The following is a 27,077-nucleotide window of genomic DNA, read 5'->3' on the forward strand; positions in this document are numbered from 1 at the left end:
TTGGCCCCGCCCCTCACCCGGCCCTACCCTGATCCCCTGCCCCCGCCCCACCCTCAGCCCTGCCCATCTTGGCCCCGCCCCATGCCACGCCCTCCCTTCAGCCCCGCCCATCTTGGCCCCGCCCCACAGCCCTCCCTTGGCCCCGCCTCTCGCTCTCTGGCCCCTGCCCCGCGCCCTGCCCTCCCCTGGACCTTTGCCCTGCCCTGCTCTCCCTCCTGCTGCCCCTCCCCTCCCCTCCCCTGCCAGTCGGGCCTGCTTCCTCCTTTGCCCTCCTGGCCCCGCAGGGCGGAAGTGCCCCCACAGGCGTGTCTCATCGCACCCAGGCTCGCTGGTTCCCAGGGCCTCGGGAGCACTGGCATTTCGCACAGCTTTGGCAAAAGAGGAACAACGGGGAGGGAGGGGCGCCCTCCCCAGGCTGGAGCTCCAGGGCGGGCAGTGCCCACCCGCCGGGGCTCTGCGGGAGGAAGGAGGGCAGATGGCAGAGTGGCCAGATGCGCAGAGGGGTCAGGCGCGCGGCGCCCGGCACGGCGGGCCTTCTGGGGGACCGTCCAGGGGCCGGCGTGGTTTCGCTGTCCGGCTCCTGGTCACGCCACTGACCCACACACCGTCTCCCTGAGAAGTGCAAACCGAACCGGCGCAGGGTCCAGGGCCCCTCAGCCCAGCCCCTCACCCCTGACCCAGGGGCGACCCCCAGCCCAGCCCCTCACCCCTACCCCAGGGCTCCGCAGCCAGGGAAAGGCCCGGGGCAGGAGGCCACGATGGAGCCTGCAGCTTGAGGGGTCCGCGCTGGGCTTTGAGGCTACCTCAGGCCCGCGCCCCGACAGTGCCAAGCCAGGGGCAGGGCGACCCCTCGCTAGCCCCTGGGCTGGCCACGGCGAACCCTCGCCAGTCCCAGCCCGCCGTGATGTCCGGGCTGACCGGCCCCATCTATCCTCCCTGGGACCACCGAGGGCCCGCTCGGCCGTGCCAGGGCTCAGGGAGGCCACGTGCGCCCCCCTGGGTGCCGCCAGCGGCGAGCAGGGCCCGAGGCTCAGGCCAGGTCCTCTCCATCCACCCAGGTCCATGCCCACCGGGCGCCGCGCGGAACCCGGCTGCCGTCCGCTGTCTCGCGGCGCCCCCTGGCGGCCACCTGGGAGAGACGCGGTCAGCGCCCAGCCGGCACCGCCACGCGCACACTGGCACAAATGAAACACTTGCGTGTGTGATTTTGGGTTCTGGACCTCGCCCGGTGGTGCCCAAGGCTTACTCCTGGCCGTGCTCAGGGATCGTCCCAGAGGGGGCTCCGGGGATCTCACGTGGCGCCAGGGATTAAACCGGGGGTGGCCGTGTGCGCGGCAAGTGCTGACCCCTATACGACTGGTACCTCTCTGGGCCCAAGTAAGGAATATTCCAGACGCCCACACTGCCAGGGAAGCTGGGCACCACGGCGAGAAGGCGCCTGAGCTGCGGCTGGCAGCTCCCTGACCGCGCGGGGCCCACCAGCCGCCAGTGGCCGGTCGCGGAAGGGACGAGCCGCCAGGGACCGGGTGGCTTGAGAAACCGTCAGCCGGTGACTTTTATTTCTTAGAAAAGTGACACGGAAAGAGGCTGGCGAGGCGGGGGCTGCGCGCGCACGTGCTGCCGAGAGCCTCGGGGCCCGGCGCCGGCCGCTGGTCGGGGAACAGGATTTCCGCGTCGGACCGTCCCGCCGCCCCCCGCGCGCGCACCCCGCACGGCCCAGCAGGCAAGTTTAAGGCGAGTGCCCGGGAAGGGGCTGTTTGCTCTGCGCCGGGCCGTGCCCGCTGCTGCCCGCGCCCGGGTCCTCTCCCACGGTCCGAGCAGAACACGGGAGGCTGCTCTTTGGATCCACATTCCCGAAAGGCCCCGGCCCAGCCCCCCTCCCTGAAGCGCGGAGCTGCCACGCGCACCTGCACGCGCACGGCCGGACCGGGGCCGCGGCCGCAGGCTCAGTGCAGAGTGTCCGAGCTCCTCGGGGCCGCCGCCCGCCCGTGGAGCGGCCCCTTCGTGGGGGAGGCGGCAGCCCGGGCGGTGCCCACGAGGGCGAGGGCGCAGAGACGAGTCCCGCGGCGGCCCCTGCCTGCGCCACTGCGCCGGGGAGTGGCGTCCAGTTCCGGTCGGAAACCGACCTCGGGGCCCGAATGCAAGCAACGGGGGTGCGCCCGCGGCTGCCCCGGAGCCCCGGGAATCAAGTCTGTCGGCAAGTCCCGGCGCGGGGCGGCCTCACACGGAGAACTCGGGGCCCCCTCGGCGCAGCCGCGGCTGCAGCTGCCTGAACCGGAAGCCGACGAAGGGGTTCATCCAGAGCAGCGAGGGGGGCCCCCCGAAGACAGACTTCATCCCCTCCCACCGCAGCCTCCGCTCCCACGTGGGCTTCTCGCTTTTCAGTCTCTCGATCTCCTGGAGGAGGAAAGTGCAACGCCCTGAGGCCGGGGCCCCCAGCCCCCCTCCCCCGACCCCGCCTGCCCCACCCACCCAGCCACCCCCGCCGCGCAGGCGCGGGGCCCCACCGTCTCGTCGTTGCAGATGGAGTGGATCTGGGTGCCGAACATGACGGCCGTGAAGGTGAAGAACAGGAGCCCCTCCAGGCACAGGAAGATGAGCAGGATCACCGTGACCGGCGGGGAGAAGTCGCTGCACTCTGCGGGCGGCCGGCGGGGGCTGGAGTGCGCGCGCCCCTGCCCCCGTCCAACCCCCGACTCCCGCTGGGCTCCGCGGGGTCGCTCGGCCGCGGCAGGGCCCGAGAGTGGCCAGGAGACACCCCCCGCTCCCCCGCATGCACCGCCGCAGCTGAGTCCCCCGGGCACCCCCGGGCTCGGGAAGGGCAGACGGGGCTCACCTGTCCACTGCCCGCGCACGCAGGAGAGGAACTGCAGCCCGCAGAGGATCAGGGCGTGCACCGAGGACAGCGCGATGTACATCTGCAACGCGGCCCGTCAGCTCTGCCCCGGGGCGCCGGGTCCTGCCCCCACGTGCTCCCCCTCCCGGGGCGGGCGCCGGGGACCCACCCGCCCACCCGCCCCAGGCCAGCAGCGGGAGGGCCTGGCGCGGGGCCCTCACCGTGAAGAGCACGAAGAAGCGCTGGTTCTTCTCCCCCACGCAGTTGTTCACCCACGGGCAGTGGTGATCCATTTTCCGGATGCACCTCTTGCAAATACTGCGGCGGAGAGGGAGGCGGGCACTGAGGGGCTGGGGGCGGGGCGGGGCGGGCGCGGGGGCGGGCGGGGGCGGCACCTGCAGTGGTGGGCGCGCTCGGGCTTGATGCAGCAGCACTTGGGGCACTTGTACAGGACCTCGCCGGGCTTGAGCTGCAGCCGCTCCAGGTGCTCCTTCGTGGCGTTGCCCTTGGGCACCGCCCCCTGCGGACAGCGGCCGTCGTGGGCAGCGGCCCCGCGCGACGCGGGCGCGCCCCGCCCCCACGGGCACTCACCGGGTCGGTGAGCATGGTGCGCAGGTGCGAGCAGAGCGCCAGCGCCGCCAGGCAGTTGAAGAGCACGCCGTTGAGCACGGAGTACCAGAAGTCGCGCGAGGGCCGCAGCATGACGAAGGTGACCACGAAGTCGGCGTAGACCACCAGCAGCCACGTGAGCACGGCGCACACCATGCCGCAGCCGTCCCGGATGAACCACACGCGCTCGGCCGCGTCCGCCTCGGCCCCGGACGACGAGGACGAGGACGAGTCGTAGCTGTCGGCCTCGGCCAGCAGCGGGTGGTGCTCGACGTCGCGGAGCCGGTGCCCCGACGACGGCATGGTGCCCCGCCGGCTGCGGGCCCGCCGTCAGCGTCCCGCCCCCCGGGGACACTCACCTCGCACCCGGGCGACCTCACCGGGACATCCCGCTCGTGCTCGCCGGGGCGTCCAGACGCGCGTCCCGGGCGCCGGGACCTGAGGGGCGCGGCGAGAGGCGCACGGACTGACACCCGAGCCCACGCCGCGGGGCACCCACCCCCTCACTCCCGGCCCACCCCGTCCGGGAGAGCCAGGGGCGCGGCCCGGACCCCAGCTGCGGCGGCCCCAGAGCGCCCAGGGACTCGGGGAAGAGGTCGGAAACTGCCGAGATGCACAGCAGAAATGGCACCAAAGCAAAGGACGCGCCCGGGCCCCCCACGGCGCGGGGACCGCGGCCCTGGCACGGGAAAGGGAGGGACTCAGACAGGCTCCTGGACCAGCAACCAGGGCAGGGCGGGGCACATGCAGGACCGGGGCAGGTGGGGCACTGCCCAGCAGGACAGAGGGGAGGGGGCACCTTGCAGACACATGGCCAGCCCCCCCCCCTTTCAGTGGGTGGAGACACAGGGCAGGGGGCCCAGTGAGCCCCTGGCTTCTACCTGGACAGCCTCCTGCCCACCCAGCCCAGCCCTGCTCTCGCCGAGTCCTTGGGCTCTGCAGAGCGGCCGGGGCTCAAACCAGTGCAGGCCACGTCCAGGCCAGACCTGACCCGGCCGGAGACAGGCGCCACACCTAACCCCTCACACACGGGCAGACACCCCTCTGCGTCCTGACAGTTTCACTGCTCAGCTGGGCATGCCCGATGGTGCCACACAGGGCCGCGAGAGCCCAGGGACCCCCACACACGGTCAGCACGCACCGGAGTCTCTTCACAGTGACTCCACACCCGGTCAGTGTCACCATGAGCGGCCCCAGGCCTGGTGAGCACCATCTGGGCGCCCCGTCCAATCAGGCGGACCCTAAGGTGGTCGAACGCCCAGACCAAGCCAGCACCTTGTGCTGCCGGCACTTGGCTCACAAGCCCCCAAAAAGCAGAGTCGCCCCGAACAGCCACCACCGGGATGGGCTGCTTCCTGGCTAAGGTCACCTGTCAGTGCCCACGGGGAAAGGACGCCCAGGGACAGAGCCAGGAGCAGCGGGGAGACCCCCAAGGGCGCTGCTCCCAGGAGAGGGGGCCCCTCCCCGCAAAGCCACGACAGAGCTCATGCCTTCCAGAAAGCCCTCGGCGCCTGAACTCCCCGGGAAGAGCCCGCAGGGAAGGCCAGCCAGGGGCCGCCTTTCTCTCCCTGTCACCGTACCCCAGCCCCACAGAGAAACGCATGACCCCAAACTGGGACCCCATGGCGGAGGAGAATCCCGAGAGGTCAGCTTAAGGCAGGAGCCTCCCGACGGGGAAGTCCGGGGCAGACCCTGCCCCCACGGCCGGGCGCAGAGCAGATGCGCTAAGTGTGAGCCCAGCGAGAAGGCGCGAGGAGAGGGTGGCGGGGAGGGAGGGGGCGCCAGGCCTGAAGTCAGGCGGCTGGGCCAGGCAGGGGCTGCGGGGCCAGGAATGGGGGTGCAAGCACACAGCAGGGCTGCCAAGGCTTCCCGCGGCCGGGACCCAGCTGGGAGCCTGCAAACTGCGGCCCCAGAGCCAACGCCCAGGCCCTTGAGGACCCCCACTCTGTCCCTGAGTCCGGGCGGTCTCCGGCTCTGGGTTCTGGGCACTCCCTCCTGCCGCTGCCCGGCCCAGAGCCCCACCAGGTGCGTGCCCCCTGCCCTCGCCCCCCAAGAGAGGCACGCAGCCGGGCAGCCAGACTCGGCAGACTGGACTCCCGGTGCCCAGTTCCCCGCTTGCACATGGTCAGGTGCCACCAGTGCGCCCAGGACAGGAAGTGACAGCGACGGGGGCCACTGGGGTCCTCACGGGTGGGATGGGGCCGAGACATCAGGGCAAGATCAGAGCTGAGCTGGAACCCCGGGAGGCGAGTGCTGCGGCCTCTCCTGGGCAGTGAGGCGAGGGTGCATGGCCGCCCGGAAAGGGCCCCGCGTCCTGCCCAGGCTTAGGGTGCGGCTGCCCGCTCCCCTGGGCCTGGCCCTGCTCTGGACTGGCCGGTGCCTGCACATGGGCCTGTCACGCCTGACCTCGAGCTGTGCAAGAGAGCGCCTTCTCTCTCACGCGGCTGGCAGGCAGGGAGGTTCTGGAACCATCCACGGCTGACTTGAGTTCCACTCTCGTTTTCCCCGTGCAAGAAAGGGCACCTGATTTCTCTCCTCAGTGCCCTGGACTGAGCAGGGGCCATTTCGGGAAGGACGGAGCGGCGTGCCCCCAGCTGTGCCCCCAAACAGACACAGGGGAAGCAAGAGCCCGAACCAGGGGCCGGGGGCACCGCACAGAGCCCACCTGGGTTCGGTTCCCAGCACCGCGGACGGCACCCGCGCCCTGCCAGGCGTGACCAGAGCGTGGCCAGCGTGGCCCGGGCTCGAGTCCATCTGCCCCGGATTCCTCTACAGAGTTTTCTTATGTCCTTTCCCTGAGAACACGCCCACTCCTGCACCACCTGACCTTCTAGACGGTTCTCTGGCCTCGGAGCAGGGACTGGCCGCGGCCGGCTGAGGTCCGAGCATCGGTCCTAGAACCTGACCCTGGGTTGCCCAGGCTGTCCGGAGGAGACAGGTGCACAGCCGGGGGGAGGAACTCCGGGGGCACCGAGCCCGCCTTGGAGGGGGGAAACGGGCGGGACCCCTGGAGCCCCCAGCGGCACGGGCAGGGGGGATCGCGGCTCCGGGGGGCGCGCGGGAACCGGCGGGCAGGGAAGGAAATCAGCGCCCCGAAGCGGAGGCGCCCGGCCGGGGGTCCCGTGCTCGTCCCCCGCCCAGCGCCCGCCGGAGCCCCCCACCCCGGGAAGCCCCCGCGCCCACGAGCCTCTCGCCGGGCCCGAGTCCTGACTTCCGGGCAGGGGTGGGGGACACTCTGTGCCGGTGGCCGCGGCCGGCGCCCGCGATCGGGGCAGCAAACGGCCAGCGCCCGCGGCGGGAGGCCGGACGGAGCCGCAGCGGCCGGGGCAGGTGCCCGGCCCACGCCCCGCGCCCCGCCCGGCTCGTAAAGCGCGAGCGCCGGGCACAGAGCGCCGGGGGCAGCGGGCAGCGGGCAGCGGGCGCGGGCGGCGGGCGCGGGCGGCGGGGCCCCGGGGCGGTTCGCGGGCGGCGGGACCCGGGCCCCCGGGGCGGCGGCGCCAAGGTCAGGCCGGCGGGGCCCGCGAGGGGTGGCCGGGCGGGCGGGTGTCCGCGCGCGGCCGCACTCACCCGAGGCCCGGGGGTCGCCGGGCGCGGCGGCTGCTCCGGGCCCGCGGCGGCGGGGGCGCATCATGCGGCCGCGCGCATGGCCCGGCCGAGGGCTCGGTCCCGCCGGGCGCGGGCGACCACGGCGGCCGGCGGCGGACACGGGAAGCCGGAGCCCTGCCCGGAGAGCCGGGCGGCGCGACCCCGGAAGTGCACCGCGGGGTCAGCGGCGCCCGCATGACGCACTTCCGGCCGCGCCGCGCCGCCGGCCCCGAGAGGCGCGTCGCCCGGGGTCTCGCGGCCGCGCACCTGGCCGGGCCTCGGGGTCAGCGGGCGGGGGCTCGGGCCGGGCCGGACCTCGGGGTTATCGGGGGGGGCTCGGGCCGGGCCTCGGGGTCAGCGGGGAGGGGGCTCGGGTCGGGCCTCGGGGTCAGCGGGTGGGGGCTCGGGCAGGGCCTCGGGGGTCAGCGGGCGGGGGCTCGGGCCGGGCCTCGGGGTCAGCGGGCGGGGGCTCGGGCCGGGCCGGTCCTCGGGGTCAGCGCGGGGGGCTCGGGCCGGACCTCGGGGTCAGCGGGCGGGGGCTCGGGCCGGGCCGGACCTCAGGGTCAGCGGGGGGGGCTCGGGCCGGGCCGGACCTCAGGGTCAGCGGGGGGGGCTCGGGCCGGACCTCGGGGTCAGCGGGTGGGGGCTCGGGCAGGGCCTCGGGGGTCAGCGGGCGGGGGCTCGGGCCGGGCCGGTCCTCGGGGTCAGCGGGGGGGGGGCTCGGGCCGGGCCTCGGGGTCAGCGGGGGGCTCGGGCCCACCCTGCGCCGCCGGCCGCGTGCCTCCGACGGCGGGACCCGCCCGGCCCGGCCCGGAGTGGCCCCAGCACCGCTGGGACGACGCCCCGAGCTCGGCCGGGTGTGGCCCCGAAAAGCAAATCCAGAGTGCCGTGGGCAGCCGACCCGGCGGAAGGCACAGGTGCCCGTTTGGGCCACGCCCGGACTACGGTGGCCCCTGCTCCAGGGACGCCTGCGCAAGCGGTGTTAAGGGGTCACCTTAGTTTGGCGGGGGACCCTTGGGCCACTCCAGAGATGCTTCGCAACCCGGACACACAGCCCGGCTCTGGCCTGGGCAGCGGGTCCTGCTGCTCCTGCCCAGCCCCAGGGGTGCCCGGGTGGCGCCTGGAGCCTGGAGGACAGTAAGGCCTGTGTCCCCGACTTCGGGCGGTCTCCTGGGCCCCCTTAAAGGAATAGCTTGCTTCGCAGAGGTGCTCAGGAGTAGCTCTAGGCTCAGAGGTCACTCCTGGCAGGGCTGGTGTCCATGTAGGGTGCTGGGATTGAACCCGGGTGGGCCGCGTGCAAGGCAGGCACCCCGATTCCTGTCTTGCTGCTCTGGCCCCTCTTCTTGCACTGTATTATTTCCCAAGAAATAAATAAAAACTGGTCTCTTTTACCTAGGAGAGGGAAGCCAGTCCCTGGGGCCAGTTGTTTTGTGTCAGTCTGGAAGGGCCGGCGGCCGTCACAGCCAGGAAGAGACCCCACCTAGCATGTAACTCCACAGGCTGGGCCAGACCACGCCTGCTTGCTCCTTAGCGACACTCCAAATCTTCCTTATCCAGTTCAAAGTCTTAAGCAAAAAGCAGAGGGTGGAGGGGTCCTCCCCTGCTCTTTCTCCTTAGTCCTCACGTTTGTGGGTGTTGCCTGTTTTTAATTACTGGCAGGGCTTGTTTATTGCCACGTTAAAATTGCACCTTTGCTGAAAGGAAAGAGCACAATAAAAAAAAAAAGTCACCCGCAGCGCGCGCCAGGGAGTGGCTACGTCCCTGTCCGGCAACACAGACACGTGGGCCTTCTGCAAGTCATTTCCCCTCTCCCCACCTCAGAGATTATTTTTCAACCTCTAGACTAGGACATTAGGGCTTGATTTCGCCCGTTTCTTCCTGTTTTAACACTGGTGGAGCGCAGGGTTTTGCCTCTCCCTGATTTCGAGACTGCTGACACATAAAGCTTGCGTGCGAGGCTCCTGCCAGGGACAGACTCATCTTGGTTCTCCGGTCCCGGTCCCGGGAGCCACTTGCCAACTCTCCACCAGCCACCCTGCAAGGGAGTTTATTTACATGTGTGGAGAGAGTCCTTCCAACTGAAAGCAGCAAATGCAAATCCACAGCCACAGCAGGAAAAAAGCTTGGGAAAGCTGGGGGCACTACTGAGGACCAAAGTGCTGGAGGTGGGGGTCCGTACCGAAGCTCAGCCCTGGCACTGCCCGCCCGGTGCTCCCAGTGGGAGCCCACCCTGCAGCTGTGAGAGGAAGATGAAGCAGTTTCTGAAGCCCTAGAAAGGTGTTCAAAGCGAATGATGCCCGAGGGTGAAACTGTACACAGACGTGAACAGGAACAGGGAGAGCTGTAAAGCCTTGAAGCAGGTGTGCAGGCCGAAGGCCCGGAGCCCCACCTCCTCCCCACACACTACACACTCGGCACTACCGGCACTACCGGCCAGAGCCAGCCCAGTTACTAAGCACAGGTCACAGTGACAGGCGCGGCCAAGAGTGGCCCCAGGAACTCTTAAGACCTGCCAGGGAGTCCCCACAAGAAAGAAGGGAGGAAGGACGTGTATTCACATGTGGATAGACTTCCAGGAAATCTATACTAATGTGCTATAACTTCAAAACTGTTCTGTGTTTTTTCTGTTTGGGTTTGGGGCCATCCCCAGTGATGCTCGGGCTGCTCTGCTGGGCATATCCACCCCGTTAGCTCTGGGCACGGTCCCTACGAGAGACCTCATCTGTGTCCCTAAGACTCCTTGGTCAGCCCCAGAACACTCCAATTTGGGGAGTCAATAGTCCCTCTTTGAAACAATTTGGGGAGCACCTGAAGGCCGGAGTGCACGCTGGCATCGGCAGCCCCGAGTTTGATTCCAGGGACCGTCCCGGCCCCTCAGACTGCGGGGGCAGCCCTGGCGACCCGGCTCTGCTGTATTGTGGCCTGAGCGCCCGGGCAGACGGTGGCACGGCTGGCTGAAGCCTCGCCCCCAAATTGAAACGAAAACGCTGGAGTACCGCAGGGGCCAGGAGGTCCTTTATGGAACAGGCCACGCTTTCAGACCCAGCGAGCCTCGCGGTCTTCCCTGGACTTCTCTTCCGAGCGGCCCCTTCGATTCTCTTGAGTCATCATTCCCGAGTGTCTCCCAGGCCCCACGTCCCTTTCACGGCCGGGGGTGGCAGAGCTCCACTTTCTTCCTCCTCCAATGGCCTCACCCCTGCGGGACGAGGTCAGAAGTCTGTCCTGCACACCACACGGAGAGCAGCGCCCCGTGGGGGCTCAGGCTGCCTCGAGCTTCCTCCTGAGCTCACACCTGGCTCCCAGCCGCAGACGCGCAGCTTCTGACACGTGTGTGTGTGTGGGGGGGGGGGGAGTGTCACACCGACCTGGGCAGGAAAGGCGAGTGCAACGGGCAGCGAGCAGCGTGCAGCGAGCTTCGTGCAGCGAGCATCGTGTAGCTTGCAGCAAGCAGGTTGCAGCGAGCCGCGTGCATCCTGCAATGAGCAGCGTGCAATGAGCAGCGTGCAGCGTGCAGCGTGCAGCGTGCAGCGGGGCTCGCCGCGCCGGGGCTCGCGCCTTCCCAGACCGGCCCGTCCCGTCCTTCGGGGCCTCCCGACCCTCGGAGACGCGGGTCCGCCAGAGCTGCCTCGGGCCGGGCCGCGGAGACTTAAAGGGGCCGCGCTTCGCCGCAGCGCCGCCCGCAGGCCCGGTCACGTGCGGCCCGCCGGCCCCGCCCCGTCACGTGCCGCGGCGGGCGCGCCTGCGCAGACGGCGGGGGCGGGGCGCCGCGCTGACTGACAGGCGGCGGCGGGGACGGCGCGGGTCCGGGCGGGCGCAGGGGCCGCTGCATCTGCCGGCGCCGCGGGCCGCGGTGAGAGGGGCGCGGGCCGGGAGGCGCGGGGCTGCGGGGGTCCGCGGGGTCGCGCGTGCGGGGCGGGCCGGGGAGGAGGATGGGGCGCGGGGGTCCGCGGCGCCGGGGTGGGGAGGAGCCCCCCGCGCGCCCGCCGTCCGGGGTTGCTGCCCGTGCTCCGGGGTCCCCCGTGCGGGGCGGGCGCCCCCCTCGGACAGCGCGATGCGGGGCCGGCGGCAGCTCCGGGCTGGCACCGGCGCGCGCTGACCAGGACGCTGCCCGCGGTGAGTCACCGGCACCGCCAGGCCGCCTTCCAGGCCACGGTCACTCCCGGCCACGTTTCCGACCCGCTGGATCGAGGGCCCCCCGCCCCCGCAGCCTGGAGCGGCGGGTCGGGCGGGGAGAGGAGGGGGCTGCACCGGGTGGGGGCTGCACCCTCCTGCCTGGCAGCTCCGTGTCCCCATTGTTCCGCTCACCCGGGCTTATTTCCACCAAGGGGACAGCTGACATGTCCCTTCCCCTCTGTCGTGACCACCAGGTCACACTCTGGGTCCCGTGCTAGCAAGGGCAGCTCCCCAGCCCCGCCCCTCGGCGCTCGCGGTGAGGGGTTGTTGCACCGGGGTCCCAGACGGCAGTTCTCCTGGGGCCGTGGTGAGGGCAGCCCTGAGGGTCCAGCACAAGCCTGGTGCTTGCAAGGCAGGGGCACGAGACTGACCGGCCTGCACCCCTCTCTGCACGGGGACAAGCCAGCAAGGGAGACTCAGCGAGAGGAAGTTGGCTCAGGACGCGTTCATTTTCCACGGGAGAAATAAGGATGGCCCAGGGGGCGGGTGGCGAGCTGGGGGTCCCGAAGACCTCCCGAATGCCCGGCGGCGTCTGCCCTATGGTGTGTGCCGTTAAGCTGCTGCCCCGCCAGACGGGCCTCCTGGGCCTGGAGAGCACCAACCTTGAGTCATTTGCCCTGGACGTCCAGGAAAGGGGAGTTTGTGTCTGCAGCTTCCCGGGCCGAGCCACAGAACAAGTGCAGCCGCCCGCGCCAGGCTCCTCGCTGAGGGACATTGGCTCTCGGGGTGGGGGGGACAGGCTGCGCAGTCCCCCCAGGGAGTCCGGGGCCCAGGGAGGAAGGCGCAGGCTGGGGTCTCTCGGTGCTCCCCAGCGCCCCCCCCGGGAGATGGGGGCCACAGCCAGCCCCAGGCAGGGGACTAAGGAGCCCCATGCCACCTGTGAGGACACAGACCCAGCGATGGACGCAGGGGCCCTGAGCAGTGCCAGGGGCACAGGGAAGACCCCAACTGTGTGCCGTGGCTTCCCGCCACCCCGGGTGTGCCCCTTCCCTCGCCCCGGGCACCGGCGTTTGGGGGAGCGACGGCTCAGATTTGTTTGTCTCAGAAACCCCGCAGGAAGCAGGGCAGCAGGGCTTGCTCAAGCGTCACTCACATTTCCAAACAGCCTCGGTGTCCGCAGCGCCGGGTGAGGCAAGAGCGGGTGGTTCCGCGGAACCTGAGTGGCTTCCGGGCCCCCGCCGTGAACCCCGTGGGACTGGCCTCGCATCCTGCTGGCTGGGTCCAGCCTTTGGGACGCGGTACTGCCGGGTGCCGACACTTTTGGAAACCAGTCACAGCCGTTCTGGCGAGGTGAGAGAAAGACACACACGGTCGTGCCCGCTCTGAGGGCCGGAGCACAGGGCTCCCCGGTCCCCCGCACCCAGGGGCCCCGAGGTCAGGAGTCAACCCCGGGCACTGCCATGTGCAGCCCCTCCCAGTAGAATGCAGGCAGCAAAATAATCAAGCCGTTTCCTACACTGGCCCCTGACGGCCTCCAGCCGAGGTTCTTAGAACCCTTTGGGGCTTTTTGCATTTTGTTTTGGTCCACAGCAGCGATGCTCAGGCTAGTCCTGGCTCTGCACTCAGGAATCACTCCTGGCGGGGCCGGGGGGACCCTAGGGGACGCCGGGGATCAAGCCTGGGCCGGCCCATGCAAGGCGAGCGCCTCCCGCTGTGCTGTCCCTCGGGCCCCACGGAGGGAGGTGGCAGGAGCTGAGTCAGAAGCCAGAGCGCGTGGAGGGCGGGACCAGAGGACGGGCAGCCTCTCGCCCAGCGGGGACCTGGGACCCGGAAGCAGCCCGGCTGGGATGGGTGAGCAGGTGAGCCAGGAATCCCGGGAGTCGCCTTTAACTTCGGCTGAGCCCCGAGCCGCCGGGAACCCAGGGAGTAACGTGGCCTGATTGAAGTTTAGACCTTTCTATAAAATCTTGGGTTTATTTTGGCAGTAGTGGGGGCTGACTCCGGCTCTGTGCTCAAGGATGACTCCTGGTAGGACTTGGGGGAGCCTTTGGGGTGCCAGGGATCGAACCCAGGACAGACACACGCAAGGCAAACACCCTCCCTGCACTGCTGTTCTCTTCCCTAATTTCTTTTTTCTCTTTGGGTCACACCCGGCGCTCAGTAACTACTCCTGGTGGTACCACGTGGGGACCCTATGGGATGCTGGGGATCGAACCCAGGTTGGCCGCGTGCAAGGCAAATTCCCTCCCCACTGTGCTATAGCTCCGGCCCCTACCCTCATTTTTTTCTCGAACCAGAGTGATCCTCAAAAAGCTGTGAGGGGCTGCGCTGCACCCCCGAGCACAGCGTGACCCAGCCACTTCCGCCCCAGCCACTTCCGACTCAGTGCTGTCAGCACCTCACTGGCCTTCCCCCTCCCCACAGTCTGCCCCAGGACCTTTGCACGAGCGGGTCCTTCCTTTGTAGTGGCCGCTCCCCGTCTTTCGGCTCATGGTCTCAGTGGCTTTCCCTGACAGCCCTTTCCTCCCGCTCCCAGCCACTCTGCTCTCAGGGTCCAGGTGGCTCCGAGGAGGAGCACTCGTCTTGCACGAGGGGGGCGGGGGGCATGCTGGGCTCTGGCTTGGCCTGGCAGAAGCAACCATGTGGGCCCAGCTGCCCCCAGCAGGGTCTCACACAGAGTCCAAATGTATTGACCTTTGTTTGTTTGGGGGGTCACACCCGGGCGGCAGTACTTAGGGCTGACTCCTGGCTCTGTGCTCAGGGACTGGCTTGGGCTACAGTGCTCGTTGCAGGGGATTGAAGCGTGCCCAGCTGTGTGCCAGGCAGGTGCCCTCCCCACTGTGCTGTTCCAGGTCAGAGGAGCCTTCTGGGATCAGAACCATTGGGTCCGGGCCAAGGGGACGTGTAGATGGCTTCGCGCCTGTGGGCAGCTGACAGCGCCAAGCTGGACGGCCTGAACTGGGGAGCTGGCAGGATGGGCTGTGGGGTCCGTGGGGCTCCTCAGCTGTGCCCAGCCCAGCCCGCCCGTGTCCCCCACTGCTCCTTGGCTGCGCCCCCACCGCTCTGCAGACGCCCTCTTTGGAGACCCGGGCCCTGGGGGTCGGGACAGTGTTGCTTTCGGGAGACCCCTTCGTGGCTCGTGCCATTTTCGTTGGTGCTTTTTGGTTGGGGGGTTCTTCTGTCGGGCCCGGTGGCCGCTCCCGGGGCAGCTCCTGGGGGTCGCTCCCTGCACTTGGTGGGACGACGCAGTGTGGGGGTCAGACCTGGGCCTCCTGCCTGCAAAGCCATCTCAGCGACTCCCTGCCCCTCAGCGGGTGGACACGTGATGGCACCGCCCTTCCGTGCCTGTGGGGGGGTCGCCTTCCCATCCCCCGCCGTTTGGGACCTGGGGGTTCTGTGGAGAGCTGCCCTCCTTCCAGCTCGAAGGGGGTGTCCACGGGGGGCCGGGTGAAGGGGTGAGGGTGGAGTAGGGGGTGAGCGGGGCAGGGCACGAGTAGAATGTGGCTGTGCGCGGCAGAGGGACGTCTCCTGGGTCTTCTAGAAGTCTCCCTCCCCCGCCGGCCGGCCTGCTCCTGTGTGGCCGACCTGTGCCAGGGAGGCAGGTGGGCAGGAGGGGAGAGAGTGAGGGACCCCGCCGGGCGTGTGGGCGGGCTGACTCAGCCGATGACTCACCGGAGATGCGAGGGATGGTCTGGGGGGAGGCCCGGGGCCCCCTCCCCCTCCCCCCTGAGCTGGGAGCATGGAAACAGGACCGCAGCCGGGGGAAGGATGGGGGTCAGGAGCCGCGTGTGGGGACAGCGCCCCCCTCCCAGCGCTCTCCCCCGCCCCTCCCGGTGCTGTCCGGCCCCCGGCTGCGTCTCTTGCGTGAGGAGCACTTGACACGTTTATTCAAGGGAGTTGCTCTGCGCCTTGTTGGTCTCTCCAGAGCGCTGGCCCCGAGGGGCCACCCTGGGCTGCCCACGTGGGGCTCAGCGGGTTCCTGGGCACGTCCACTCAAGAGCGGCTGGGGGGCAGGAGGGAGCCCTAGGGCCAGGATGTTCAGGAGAGGAGGGGCTCCGTCCCGGGGGCGGCCGTGATGGGACCCCTGGATCGAACAGGCTCCGGCTGCCCTGCGAAGTCCTCAGGCCAGTGGAACTGGGGGTGGGCACTGGCCCTTGGGGACACAGGCCCTGGGGGGAACTGCCCTTCCCCCCTAGGCCCAGTTCCCCCAAGCCTGAGTTCTGGCCCTGAGCTCTGGTTCCGGGAGAAGCCGCCGTCCACCCCAGCAGAACCCGAGACCGACCTCGTGGTCTCTCCCGGAAACTCCCCTGACAGCAGGCCCTTCCATGTGGTGCCTGGGTCACCCCGGCTCTGCGGGGGCCCGGAGCCTGCTGGGTTGGGGGATTGGGGGGACCTGCTATGAGATTTTCCCTCTCTCCTTCCCGGGTGGGGCGCCAGCTGGTTCTTGGGGCGCGTGGGAAACCCTGCGGCTCGGGGCAGGGTGGGGGCTCTGGCGGCTGGGGCCGACCTGCCGCGTTGGGGAATCAGAGTTTGTGCAAAGTGGGGGTGTGGCTGGCCCCAGGCAACCTCTTTCCTTCCTCCTGCCCTTGGGGCCGCCAGGGCCGGAGAGAACTGGGGTGAGGTGGGGTGCGGCCAGGCCAGGCAAGCTGCCCAGCCCCACAGTCTCGGATGAGCTTGGCTTTTTCTTGCCTCCGGGTCTCCCACACAGTGCTGGGGGGACGGCAGGGTGGGGGGAGCCAGGTCGCTGGGCCTTAGATTCAGCGTGAGGGTGCAGCATCAGGGTATTGGGGTCACCCCTGCAGTGCTGGGGCCCAGGGCTGCACCTCTGAATCTCGGGGGGGCAGACGGGACCAGGGATCGAAGTGTCCTGGCCCCCGTGCCCCCCACCAAGCCCTTTGTCCCAGTGGAAGGACTGATTCTTCCTTGACTCCCCCCCCACCCCCCGCGCCTGTGCACCTGGTCATCTGCTGTGCAGAGTGGGCGGGGCTCAGGTACAGCCCATAGCGCTGACGGGCTCGAAGAGGAACGGGATGGTTCTGGGTAGGGGAGGACCCAGCTCTGACCCGGGCCATGACCTTGGTCTCCGGGGCTCTGCCATGGCCCAGGAGGAGGTCAGGGGGGTGGTCAGATCAGACCCCTGCTCCATCGCCTCTCCCTGCCAGCCTGCCCCCTCCTCCTGGGAGGGGGTGACGCACGCCCTCCCCCCGGAGCCGAGGCTGGGGGCCGCCAGCTGCGAGCTTCAGTCTCTTTCCCATGACCTTGAACCTCTTTGCTCTGGGCTGGAAAGTAGATGCAGGGGTGGGGGTGGCTGCAGATGTGTCAGACTCTGGGCTCCCCTCCCCTCGCCTCCGAGGCTTTATTTATTTCTCACCACCTGCCTCAGGGTGACCTGGATCCCAGAGCCGCCTGGCTGGGTGCTTCTGTCTCTCCCCCTTTGCTCACGCCTTTACCTCCTCCCAAAGTGCCCAGGAGCCCAGATGTCGCTCCTAGCAACACCCAGTGTCCAGGCGGGGGGGGGGGGGGCACCCTTCGAGGACCCGGTGCCAAGGGCCAGGGAGGTGCCTGGAGACAGGATGGCAGGGAAAGTGCCGGCCTCACTCACGGCTCACCTGGGCTTGGTCCCAGCCCCACCAGGAGGTGAGCCCTGAGCACTTCCGGGGGGCCCCAGACCGGAAATCACAAGCTTCCGACCTGGTGCACCCATCCCCAACCTAGCAGATGAGGGGTGCCAGGCGCCAGGCCATGCCAGAGGCGCCCCCTACCCGCACTTTGGCTGCGCCACAAGGCCTGGTCGCCCAGGGGCACATTCTCCAGTGGGTTCACAAAAGTGCTGGCCAGAGAGTACAGGCATTGGGCTGGATTCTGTCCCCAGCACCGTATGGTCCCCTGAGCACCACGGGGTCTCGCTTCCGGGCAGGGCCAGGTGTGGCCGGAAACAAGGTCCAGCACAGTGGACTCTTGTCCCCCCACCTACCCATGTCCCTGGTGGCTGGTGCCCAGTCTGCTGGGGGCAGGTGGACAGCCATGGGGGTGTCAGCCCAGCCTCCCCGCTGCGTTCCTCACCCACGGCCTCGGAGGGAGAGGGACTGGGGCAGTATCGGAGGGGAAAGGGCAGCACCCACCCACCCCCCTGCCCCGCCCGGGCTGTGAAAGTCCATGGCTGGGCCTGGGAAAGCCGGGTTGTGGCTGTCGGTTTGTGCGGGCATGTGGGCACGCTGACCGCGGGCAGGACACACTGGCGAGCTCTGTAGTTAGGAGAACCCTGTGCCGGGAACCGGGCTCAGTCCTGTGTCCCCGAGGCCTGGGTGACCTGCCCCCAACACCAGTGCTTTGCCTTCGCTTCCAGATGCTGTAACCCCCGGAGCGCCCTGCCAAGGCCCGCGGCTGTCGGCCCCTCGCATGGGCCGGGCCCCCGGCACCCTCTGACCCTGGGGAGCCGCCTCCAGCCTCCAGCCTCCCTCCGGTCCTCCTCGGCAGACACCCGGCCCAGCCATGGAGGCCCCCGAGGTGCCCGTGGGCTCCCTGATCGACCTGGGCTCCGAGCCACCGGCCCCCTCGCCCGGGGACACGCCGCGGCCCAAGCTGCAGGACGAGGAGGGCTCCCAGGGCGACGGCGCGTCCGAGAGCGAGGCCACCGAGTCGGCGGACAGTGAGACTGACATGGGCGAGTCGCCCTCGCACCCGTCCTGGGACCAGTACCACCGCTCGCCCTCCGACGACTCCTTCTCCTCCAACCAGAGCACCGAGTCGGCCAAGGACGAGGATGCGCTGGAGCTCCGGGAGTTCATGCGCAACTACGTGGAGAAGATCTTCTCGGGAGGGTGAGCTGGGCCACGCCCAGCCCCCTCTGGGCCCGGCCCGGCCCCCTCTTGGTCCACCCTCGCCCCATCTGGGCCTGGACCCACCGTGCTCCCTCTGGGCATTGCCACGCCCCCTCTGGGCCCGCCCCCCTCTAGGCCCGGCCCCTCTGGGCCCCACCACGCCCCCTCTAGGCCTGGGCCCGCCCCCTCTGGGCCTGACCCACCCCCCTCCAGCCCCGCCCCCTCCAGGCCTGCCTGGCCGCCCTCTCCGGCCCTGCCCCCAGCAGTGTCCTGTTCTCTCCTGGGCAAAGCCCCGCCTTCTCCAAGACCTGGCCCTGGCCCGTTTTCCTGGCCCCTGTCCAGCTCCTGCCTGGACTCCGCCTGTCCCGGGCTGGCTGAGTGTTCCCGTGCCCTGCTGGCTGTCTGGGCGGCCTTCCAGATGATACCTTGCAGCTGGCACCGTCCGGGGGATTTCTGCCTCCTCTTCCCCCGCTGCTCCACCGTGTGCACCCCTGCGATGCCCCCCTTCTGGACTTGACTCTGTGGGTCTGGCAGGGGTCGGGGAGAGGCAGGAACAGAAGTGGGGGCGGGGTGTTCAGTGAGCAGGGCCTGTGGAAGGAGCTCTAGCTCCCCGTCCTCCTCGGGGCTCCCCCCAGCACTGGCAGGGCGTCCCAGGTGGCCTGAGCACTGACCCGTCCTGCACGGCCAGACTATGACTGTTTCTGCTCTCGCCCACTTCGGATACATAGCGTGAGGGAAAAGGGGAATCAGAAATAAGTCCCCGCCCCCCAAGAGTGCCAGGAAGTTTTATTTCTTTATTTGGGGTCATCCCTGACACTGCCAGGGCCTCCTCCTGGCTCTGCCCAGGGACCACTCCCTGATGGAACCCGAGCCGGCCACTTGCAGGGCCAGCTCTCGCCCTGGCAAGGAGGAGAGCGCCCCCTGGAGGCAGCCGGGAGAGGTGCATGCACCAGCCTTCTCCCTCCCCCCTCTGCACCCCACCAGTCTGTCAGCCTTTGAAATCGCACCTTCTCCTGGTGGGATCGCGGGGTGCGAGTCTGAGTGGGTGAGGTGTCTGCGTTCCGTGGCCTGGGCCCCCTGCGGCCTCTCTGTGACTCACTACTGTCTCCTTCCCTCTGCACCATCCAGGGAGGACCTGGACCAGGAGGACAAGGCCAAGTTCGGGGAGTTTTGCAGCAGTGAGGACGGCAGAGGCCGCGAGTGGTTCGCGCGCTTCGTCAGCGCCCAGGTGGGCAGGGGCAGAGCCTGGTGGGCTTGTGGGGTAGAGCCCAGGTAGGGGGAGCAGAGCCCGGTTGGGGGGACAGTGCCCGGTGGGCGGGCAGAGCTCAGGTGGGTCCCGGGACAGTGCTCAGATGGGCTAGCAGGGGCAGTGCCCGGTGGGCGGGGGCAGGCAGAGCCCAGGTGTGGGGTAGGTGGCTCCCCTTGAGCCCTGGAACAGTGCCACTTTCCCTGAGCATTTTATTTTGGGTTCTTTTGTGGGGGCCACACTAGCAGTGCTCAGGGCTTCCTCCTGGCTCCGTGTTCCGGGACCATCCGGGCTGAGCGGGTCCTGGCGGCCCCACCTGCTATCTTTTCTCTCCGGCCCTCTTGTCTGTTTTTTCCGGAGCATTTGGGAAGTGCCTGAGGAGGTGGCCATGGAGGGTTCCCGTCAGTGGGTGACACAGACACTGGAGGGTGTTGGGCAAGGCAGTGCCTGTGCCCCAGGTCCATGGACCCCCCTCCGGCCTGGCCTCTTGGGCACCCTGGGGGGGGGCGGCCCTGGCCTCTCCGGCCCTGCAGCCCCTGTCGTGTCGCCCACAGCGCTGTAACTCCAAGTGCGTGTCCGAGGCCACCTTCTACCGCCTGGTGCAGTCCTTTGCCGTGGTCCTATTCGAGTGAGTACCACTGCCACCAGGCCCTGCTCTGTGTCCCAGGGTCACCCTGTCCCCAGGTGGGTGTGAGCAGGTGCCTATGGGGGTCCTGAGGACAGTGACTCGGGCTCACATGCCCTCCCCAGCCCAGTCTGGAGTCTGTCCCAACGCCGTGTCCCTGAATGCCCTCGCCCCGGGCACGCGTGGGCCTTGCTGGAGACCTGAATCAGGGAAGACCTGGAGACGCTGAGTCCCCGAGGCTCCTGCCTGCGACCCTCACATCCCTGTGACTGCACTGTGGGGGCCGAGGATGGGGTACACAGAGCAGTCCTGGTGGTAGACATGCCCAGCTGGCGGCCTTTCCTCCTTCTGTTGCTTAATTGAGGCTGTGTAAGAAGCACATTATCCTAAATTAGCCAGTGCAACAAAGGCCCCATCGAAAGCAACAATGTCGCCAGCCAGTGCAACAATGTAGCTGCTGGCCAGCTCGTGCCACCTGTGTTATCTATTGCAACAATGTAGCATCTAGAGTCTGCTAGTGTTAGAGCAGCGGGGAGCCTTGCCTTGCCCACGGGCCCCTCCGTTAAATACCTGACTTCCCTGTGGATTCCCTGAGCCCCACCAGGTGTGACTCCTGAGCACAAAGCCAGGGTAAACCGTGAGCACCACAGGGTGTGGCCCAAAAACTGAAAAACAAAAAATTTTACGAAAGCAGTGTAGCATCTGGTGGCACCGTGGAGAGCTGATGGCAGTGATGCGGACACTGCTTGTCGCACCAGTGGGGTCACCAGGCACGGCAGCTCAGTGGCTGAGGGCCGGGACCTGGTGACCTGCTCTGTGGGCAGGGGGCCGCGGCAGGTCTCCTACAGTTGTGGGACCGTTCAGTTCAGCAGTTCCCTCGCGAGGGCAGGGTCCCCGGCTAGGGCTGGAGTGATGCAGGGAGGGACAGTCGGGTGCCCACGGGTGGGGGCGGTGCCGTTTACTTGGAGTGGCGAGAGGGCAGGCCACGCTTGGCGGTGCAGGACTCACTCCTGACTCTGCTTAGGAATCAGTCCTCGTGGGGCGTGGGGGGCCCTGTGGGGTACCAGGGATCGAGCCTGGGTTGGTTGCCTGCAAGGCCTGTGCCATTCCCACAGAACTAGATTCCCAGGGTGCTGAGGGTGGGTCTGCGCTCACTGCCCGGCCCTCGGACGGAGCCAGCACTCACTGCCTGGCGTGGGAGCGTGTGGCTCAGAGGGGGCCTGGGATTGCCCCTGGCCAGGGGCAGGGTGGGGGTGGGGTGACCCCAGGGTGCCGCTGGCTCTGGTCTGGGAAGCGCCGGCACCAGGCTGTGGGGCAGCTGCCACGCGCTGTGGCGTGAGCCCTGTCTCCAGCTGGGCGCAGCTGGGGGGGGGGGGGGTTCAGCACCTCCCTGAGGGGCAGGATAGAGCCTGGAGCCTCTCTCTGGCTGGTCCCGCCTCCCCATGGCGTCCCGGAGGCCCCGCGGGATTTCGGGCTCTGCACGTGTCCAGGCTCGCCCGGGGGCCTCACAGTGCCCCCCCCCAGGTGCCACCAGCTGGATGACTTCGGCCCAGCCAAGAACCTCATGACGATGTGCTTCACCTACTATCACATAGGTGAGGCCGGCAGCCCCCGGCAGCCCCCCATGCTCACTCCTGGCTCAGTGCACGGGGTCGGGGCCTTTGGGGGTTTCGGGGGTCTCCCCGCCAGTCTGAGCGGCGGAGCCCCGTCGGACTCACGGAGCTCCCCCCCCCCGCCAGGGAAGCCGCACCTGCTCCCCGGGGAGGCGCGGGAGAAGCCGGCGGGCACCATCGACTCGTACCTGAAGTCGGCCAACAGCTGGCTGGCCGGGACCAAGGACATGGCGGGCCGCCTGCTGAGGGGCACGGCCAGGCCCGAGCAGGCCAGGGGCTTCTTCGCCGGGCTGGAGACCAAGCTGAAGAGCCCGCTGGGCCGGAGGGATGAGTAAGAGCCCCCGAGCCCGACGGCCCCTCCCACTGCCCTCCCGGCGCAGGCTGCACCCGAGTTCCCGCAGCTTTAGGGGTGCTGAGGGGGCCTGGCCCGACACTCCCCTCTGACTGGGCCCACGCGGGTGTAAAGGGGGGGGCTGCACCCGTCACGGGAAAGCAGGAGCCTTGGAGGCGGTGTCCCACCCAGGCTGGGCCCGGGACGGGGACACCGGCGGCCGCCCTGACAGCGCTGCTGCTCTCTGGACCCAGTGCCCGAGGCCCCCTGTCCGTCCCAGATCGGGGCAGCGGGCGCCTGTGGGCCCCATTCCGTGGTCTGCGGGCTCGGGACTCCCCTTCCAGGCCTGGGCGAGGGTTTCTCTGAGCACAAACGTGGGCGCCTTGGTGACAGCTGTGCTCTCTCTGCCCGAAGGGAGGAGGAGGACAAGTCCCCCGGGAAGCCCCAGCGGGCAGGTGAGTTCAGTGCCGGGACCCCCAGGCGGGGGTGCCCAGTCGCCAGCCCCCAAGGTCGGGCCACACGAGGGGCCGGTTGGCCCAGCCTTACTTCCTGCCGCTTGGGGGGAGAGCCGGGGTGCCCTGCGGTTCCCTTCGCGCCCTGATCCCCTTCCCCGACCCACAGGGAGCGCGGGCAGCCCCGAGGAGGAGAGGAAGGGGGAGAAGATCTACCTGTACTCGCACCTGAAGCAGCAGCCCATCTGGTGAGTGCCCCGGAGGCGGGGCGCAGCGCAGGGCCACTCGTGGGCCACATGGAAGGCAGATGGGAGCGTGCCCGTAGGTGACACGTGGCCACTAGCCGCCCTGGGAAGACCGCCCAGGCCCAGAAGGGAATGGAGCCCCCACTCAGCTCCCTGCTGACCGCCCCGAGCGGTTCTGGGACCTTCTGCCCGACCCGTCGGCGCAGGCCTCAGGAGCGAAGGGCTGGGTGGGAGCAGGTGTGAGGAATTCAGCCCCCGCGGCCCGCCCCCAGGAGCCCCTCCGGCAGGGCTGGGCTCGGCTTGTTCGCACCGGGAGCCTCTGCCGGGCCGAGGCACCGTCGTCCCCCTGGGCTGCGTCTGGGCTTCGGAGGCCTGTCGGGCCCGGGGGGGGGGGGGCTGAGCCCCCGCTGCCCCCCGCTCACGGCGCGTCCCCTAGGCACACGCTGAGGTTCTGGAACGCGGCCTTCTTCGACGCCGTCCACTGCGAGAGGAGGAAGCGCTCGCCCACCACCAGGTAGGCCGTGCTCCGCGCCCGCCGCATGCCTCGCTTCCGCTGCCCCGCCTGGCCTCCTGCGCCCCAGCCTGTTCTGGGAGCGGGCACTCGGAGGGGCCGACCGTGGGCGGCCTGGCCCCCCACCTGCCCCCTCCTGCCCTTCCTCGGAGTGGCCCCGGCCCCGGCTTCCCGGGGGCCTGGCTGCAGGCAGGGGGTCTCCGCTGGGGTCTCTGCTGCTGTCTGTGGGCACAGCCCGTGCGCCCGAGGGCCCTGGTGGGGTGTGGACGCCAGCCTGCTCGGGGTGGCCGTGCAGGGGGCTGCTTGGGGCCGTCTCCGCTCTCGGGGGAGTGCCGGGGCCCCGTGTCTGAGGACCCGCGTCGTCCCGCACTAGAGGCTGGCAGGCTGACCCCCGCCGCCCGCGTGGCTCCTGGGCCCCCGCGTTTCTGCTCCCGCCCCTCGCGTGCCTTTGACCTGTTCCTCTGTTTGCTGTTTCTGCTGCGCGCCAGAGGGGAAGCTGGAGAGAAGGAGCCGAGGTGTGTGCCCACGTCCTCCCTGCCCGGGCGGCCCGTGCCGTGGGGGGCTGGCACCCGGGCAGCCCCCACCGAGGGGCCTGCGACTGTCCCGGGCCGGAGGGAGGCACCCCGACCTAGGAAGTGGAGGGGGCTGAAGGCCGGGCACTGTCAGGGCAGCGCCCCTCCCAGCTGCGCCCCTGCAGCCCCACATGCTGCTTGAGGCAGCTGTATGTGTGTATGTGTGACCCGGGTGTGCGTGCACGTTTCTGTGTGACTGCGTGTTTCTGCGTGCATACGTGCGCATATGTGTTTCTGTGTGTGTCTCTGAGTGTGTGTGCACACGCGTATGTGCCCCGCAGGCCCCTGGAGAGAAGGCTGTGCCGTGTGGGCTGGGCTGGGCAATGGTGGGTCCCTTGGTCCGACCTTTCTCCAGCCTGCGACGCCGCAGGCTGCTGTGCCTAGTCAGCTCCCACCAGGGGGCGCTGTCCACCCGCCGCCCCGCCTCAGTGCCCAGCACCTGTCCAGATGGGTGGATGGTGGGTGGGCTCCCCCCTCCCCCTCCCCGCAGCCCCTGGGCCGTCCATGCTCCTGGGCAGGGCGGGGGGGGTGCGGCCCTGCCCAGGAGCACAGATGTGTGTGCTCGCTGGTGGGAGGGGGCTCCCTGTGCAGTTCCCGGGCTGCTCCCCAGAGGCTCATCGCTGGTCACCCCGGACCCCCCCCAGAGGTCCCATGAGACCCCCTGCGGCCCTGGCTGCAGCAGAAACAAGCCCCTCGAGGTCTGCTGCGCGGCTTGGCCCTGCGCCAGGGCAGGTTCTGAGGACTGTGGGCGAGGAGAGCAGGGATGTGAGGGGGGTCGCAGTGGGGTCCAGTCCTCTGCTCCCGGGCTCCGTCCCTGTGTGCCGCCCATGCGCCCGGCACGCGGCTACCATCTGCCCTCAGCCTTCGTCCAGCTGGGTCCGCGCCCGCACACGCCTCCAGCCCCCCTCTCTCGGCTCTTCCCGCCCAGCGGGCCAGGGGAGATGGCTGACCTGGGCCATTCGCCCTGTGGACACTCCAGGGCCCGAGGACAGACCCCGTGAGGGGCGGGAGCCCGCGGCCTTGCCTTGAGGAGAGCCTGGCGCTCTGCTCCTGGGCTGCTGCCGGGCCGGTCACTCCCCCAGATCTGCCCCGTGCCGTGTCCCTGGATGCCACGGACACGCACCTTCCCTGGCGGGGGCTTCTGGCACCCCAGAGCCGGCGGGACCCCCTCCCCCGAGCCTTCCCGCAGGCGCGTGTGGGGCGCACAGGAGGCTGCGTGCTCCCCCCCGTCCTCCCCTCACCCCCAGTCCTGGCTCAGAGCCGCGTGCGGGCGCTGCCCTGAGCCTGGCCCTGTGCTTGCAGGGAGAAGTGGGGCCACATGACGCAGGAGGAGCGGGACGACAGCCTGCGCTTCCACGAGAACATCACCTTCGGGCAGCTGGGGTGAGCGCGGGCACCGGGAGGGCGCAGGCGGCACAGCCGAGGGAGCGGGGAGGCGGTGCCTCTCTTCTCGGGCTGGTTCAGCTGCACTGCTCAGCGGCCACAGTGGGCAGCGTGCGCCCTGCCTCTGCACACGGCTCCCCACACCCTGCCTCTGCACACCACCCTCTAGCTCTGTGCGCTGCCTCTGCACACCACTCCCTGTTCGCTGCCCTCCGCGGCCTGTGTTCTGCGCGGCACACACCACAGCCGCGGGGTCCCCCGCCCCCTGCCAGTGGGCTGGTGTCGGTGTGGGTGCCGCGCCCTGGCCGACAGGTGTGCTCTGTCCCTGGCGTCTGTGTCTTAAGCCCGACACAGCCGCCTCCCCGCCCCTCCGTGCCGGGCACCGGGCACCCCAGGCCTGACCCCGGCCCCTGTCCCGCAGCACGTTCACACACAACATGCTGGCGTTCGGGCTCAGCAGGAAGCTCTGTGGTGACTTCCTGAAGAAGCAGGCGGTCATCGGCAACCTGGACGAAGGTGCGGCCCGCGGGAGGGTTCCTGGCCCGCGCACTGGCCGCCGGGACTGCGGGGAGTGTCCGGCTCTGGCGTTTCTGGGACCGCCCGGCGTGGCGATGCCACCCCCTGGCCCCGTCTGCACGAGGCCGGCTTCAGACCCATCTGCCCGCTCGGGGCCACTCCCCGAGCCCAGCGGCTGAGCCCTGGCCACGGGCCCCTGAGCACCCCGGTGTGGCCCCCAGACAAGCAAACGGCAGGGGGTCCGAGCCCAGCCTGCACGGGCGCCCGGGGACGCGGGGCGAGCCGGCGAGGGGACAGGTGGGACCCGGTGCTTCCTCTTCCAGAGCAGTACAAGCTCCTGCTCGAGCACTGCGACCAGATGGCCTCCGAGTAGCTGCCCGCCGCCCAGTCTGCCCCCACCGCGTGCCACAGTGTCCCTGGGACTCCGGGGCTCGAGCCGAGTGACCGTCCGGACCCCCGTGTGTCAGCGTGTGTGACGTGGGCTGCCTGGGCCACGGGGGTGCCGGAACATGGCGCCAGCCACACCAGGCGGGGGGCAGGACCCTTCCTGCCGGACTGGGCCCTCAGGACGGCCCAGGTACGCCCCTCCCCCGCCCCTCCCCCGCCTCCCGCTGACCCCTGTCCCAGGCGGTGGGTGGGGGCTGCCCCTCCCCGCAACAGTGCTCAGTGCCCCTCCCCTGCCTGCCACTGCTGCCTGCACCCCACACCCCCACAGCCTCTCAGCCAGCCCCTGCACCCCGGGTTCTGTCTGGAACGTTCCAGAGAAGCCGGCATTGGCAGGCCCCAGGCGGTGCGAAGCCTGGGGTGACGAGAGCATGGCGGGGCGAAATGTGCCCCCGGAAGGGCCAGGACGCCCCCACACAGTCCCCGTCTGGTCATTTGAACCGAACATTCCGGAAAAGCGGCCGCACTTGGCTCGTGGGCCCCTCCCCCAGCCTCCTTTGACGCACCCGTGGGGACTCACCCCTGTGTCCGGTCTAGAGTGGGGGGTGTCCGGGGCGAACTGCCTCTGCCCTCCAACTGGGTCTGGTGGCGGGGGGGAGCTCCCTGGGTCCCGGCGGGCTCTGGCAGAGCTTGGGCGAGGGGGACCCCAGCGGGGCGCGGCGGGGGGCTTCAGCAGACTGTCCGGGGACCCCAGCCCAGCTGAATAAACGCCCCTTCCCCAAGGTGCCTGACTGCTGCGTGCCGGCCGGGAGCCTAGGGTCGCAGGGCCCAGGGTTGCGGTGGAGGCCCCCGTGCTCGGGGCCGTGGGCGAGGCCACGCCTCTGGGTCTCGCAGGAGCCACCACCCCTCGTGGCACGGCCTCTGTGCCTGGCACTGGTCGGGCTGCCTGGCGCGTGTGTGTCTCGGGGGCTCCCCTCCCAACCCCTACCATGCCCGCCTCCGTGCCCCCCCGCGGGGGGGCACTGTTCCAGAGAAGGGCGCAGCCCCCCGGCCCTGTGCCCTGTGCCGCCACCTCTCCTGGGGCGAATCAGCACTGGGGCAGGGGCTGGGCAGCCCCCAGAGGGTGTGTCCAGGGTCTGACCCCCAGGGAGTGGGGGCACTGACCCACGGGGGGAGGTGAGGGGCTGACCCCCAGGGGTGTGTCCACGGCCCCTGGCCCCCAGGGGGTATGTCCA

The 27,077-nt window shown here is 69.6% G+C and overlaps 2 protein-coding genes across 3 annotated transcripts; one reads left to right on the forward strand and one right to left on the reverse strand.

Moving 5' to 3' along the window:
* Positions 1 to 1,704: 1,704 nt before the first annotated feature.
* ZDHHC7 (zinc finger DHHC-type palmitoyltransferase 7) lies at positions 1,705 to 3,805 on the reverse strand. The gene is made up of 6 exons (XM_056136997.1): positions 3,428 to 3,805; positions 3,232 to 3,356; positions 3,058 to 3,154; positions 2,837 to 2,918; positions 2,508 to 2,638; positions 1,705 to 2,397 (listed from the first exon to the last, which is right to left on the reverse strand). Exons 1-6 carry the CDS (start codon positions 3,746 to 3,748, stop codon positions 2,221 to 2,223), a joined length of 933 nt encoding a protein of 310 aa, XP_055992972.1. The 5' UTR covers positions 3,749 to 3,805; the 3' UTR covers positions 1,705 to 2,220.
* Positions 3,806 to 17,609: 13,804 nt separating this feature from the next.
* On the forward strand, positions 17,610 to 25,915 carry KIAA0513 (KIAA0513 ortholog). Of its 2 annotated transcripts, XM_056137005.1 has the most exons (12): positions 17,611 to 17,964; positions 19,093 to 19,192; positions 19,765 to 19,838; positions 21,360 to 21,430; positions 21,575 to 21,779; positions 22,194 to 22,234; positions 22,401 to 22,479; positions 22,913 to 22,990; positions 23,476 to 23,502; positions 24,862 to 24,942; positions 25,364 to 25,458; positions 25,782 to 25,915. In XM_056137005.1, the coding sequence occupies exons 1-12, from the start codon at positions 17,636 to 17,638 to the stop codon at positions 25,829 to 25,831; spliced, it is 1,230 nt and encodes a 409-aa protein (XP_055992980.1). In that variant the 5' UTR covers positions 17,611 to 17,635; the 3' UTR covers positions 25,832 to 25,915. The 2 variants fall into 2 exon arrangements, with proteins under 2 accessions (XP_055992981.1, XP_055992980.1); XM_056137006.1 differs by lacking the exon at positions 23,476 to 23,502 and having other exon boundaries at positions 17,610 to 17,964.
* The last annotated feature ends 1,162 nt before the right edge of the window (positions 25,916 to 27,077 follow it).

Source organism: Sorex fumeus, unplaced genomic scaffold (genome assembly GCF_029834395.1).
Source record: "Sorex fumeus unplaced genomic scaffold, SorFum_2.1 ptg000122l, whole genome shotgun sequence".
In the NCBI taxonomy this organism is placed as follows: domain Eukaryota; kingdom Metazoa; phylum Chordata; class Mammalia; order Eulipotyphla; family Soricidae; genus Sorex; species Sorex fumeus.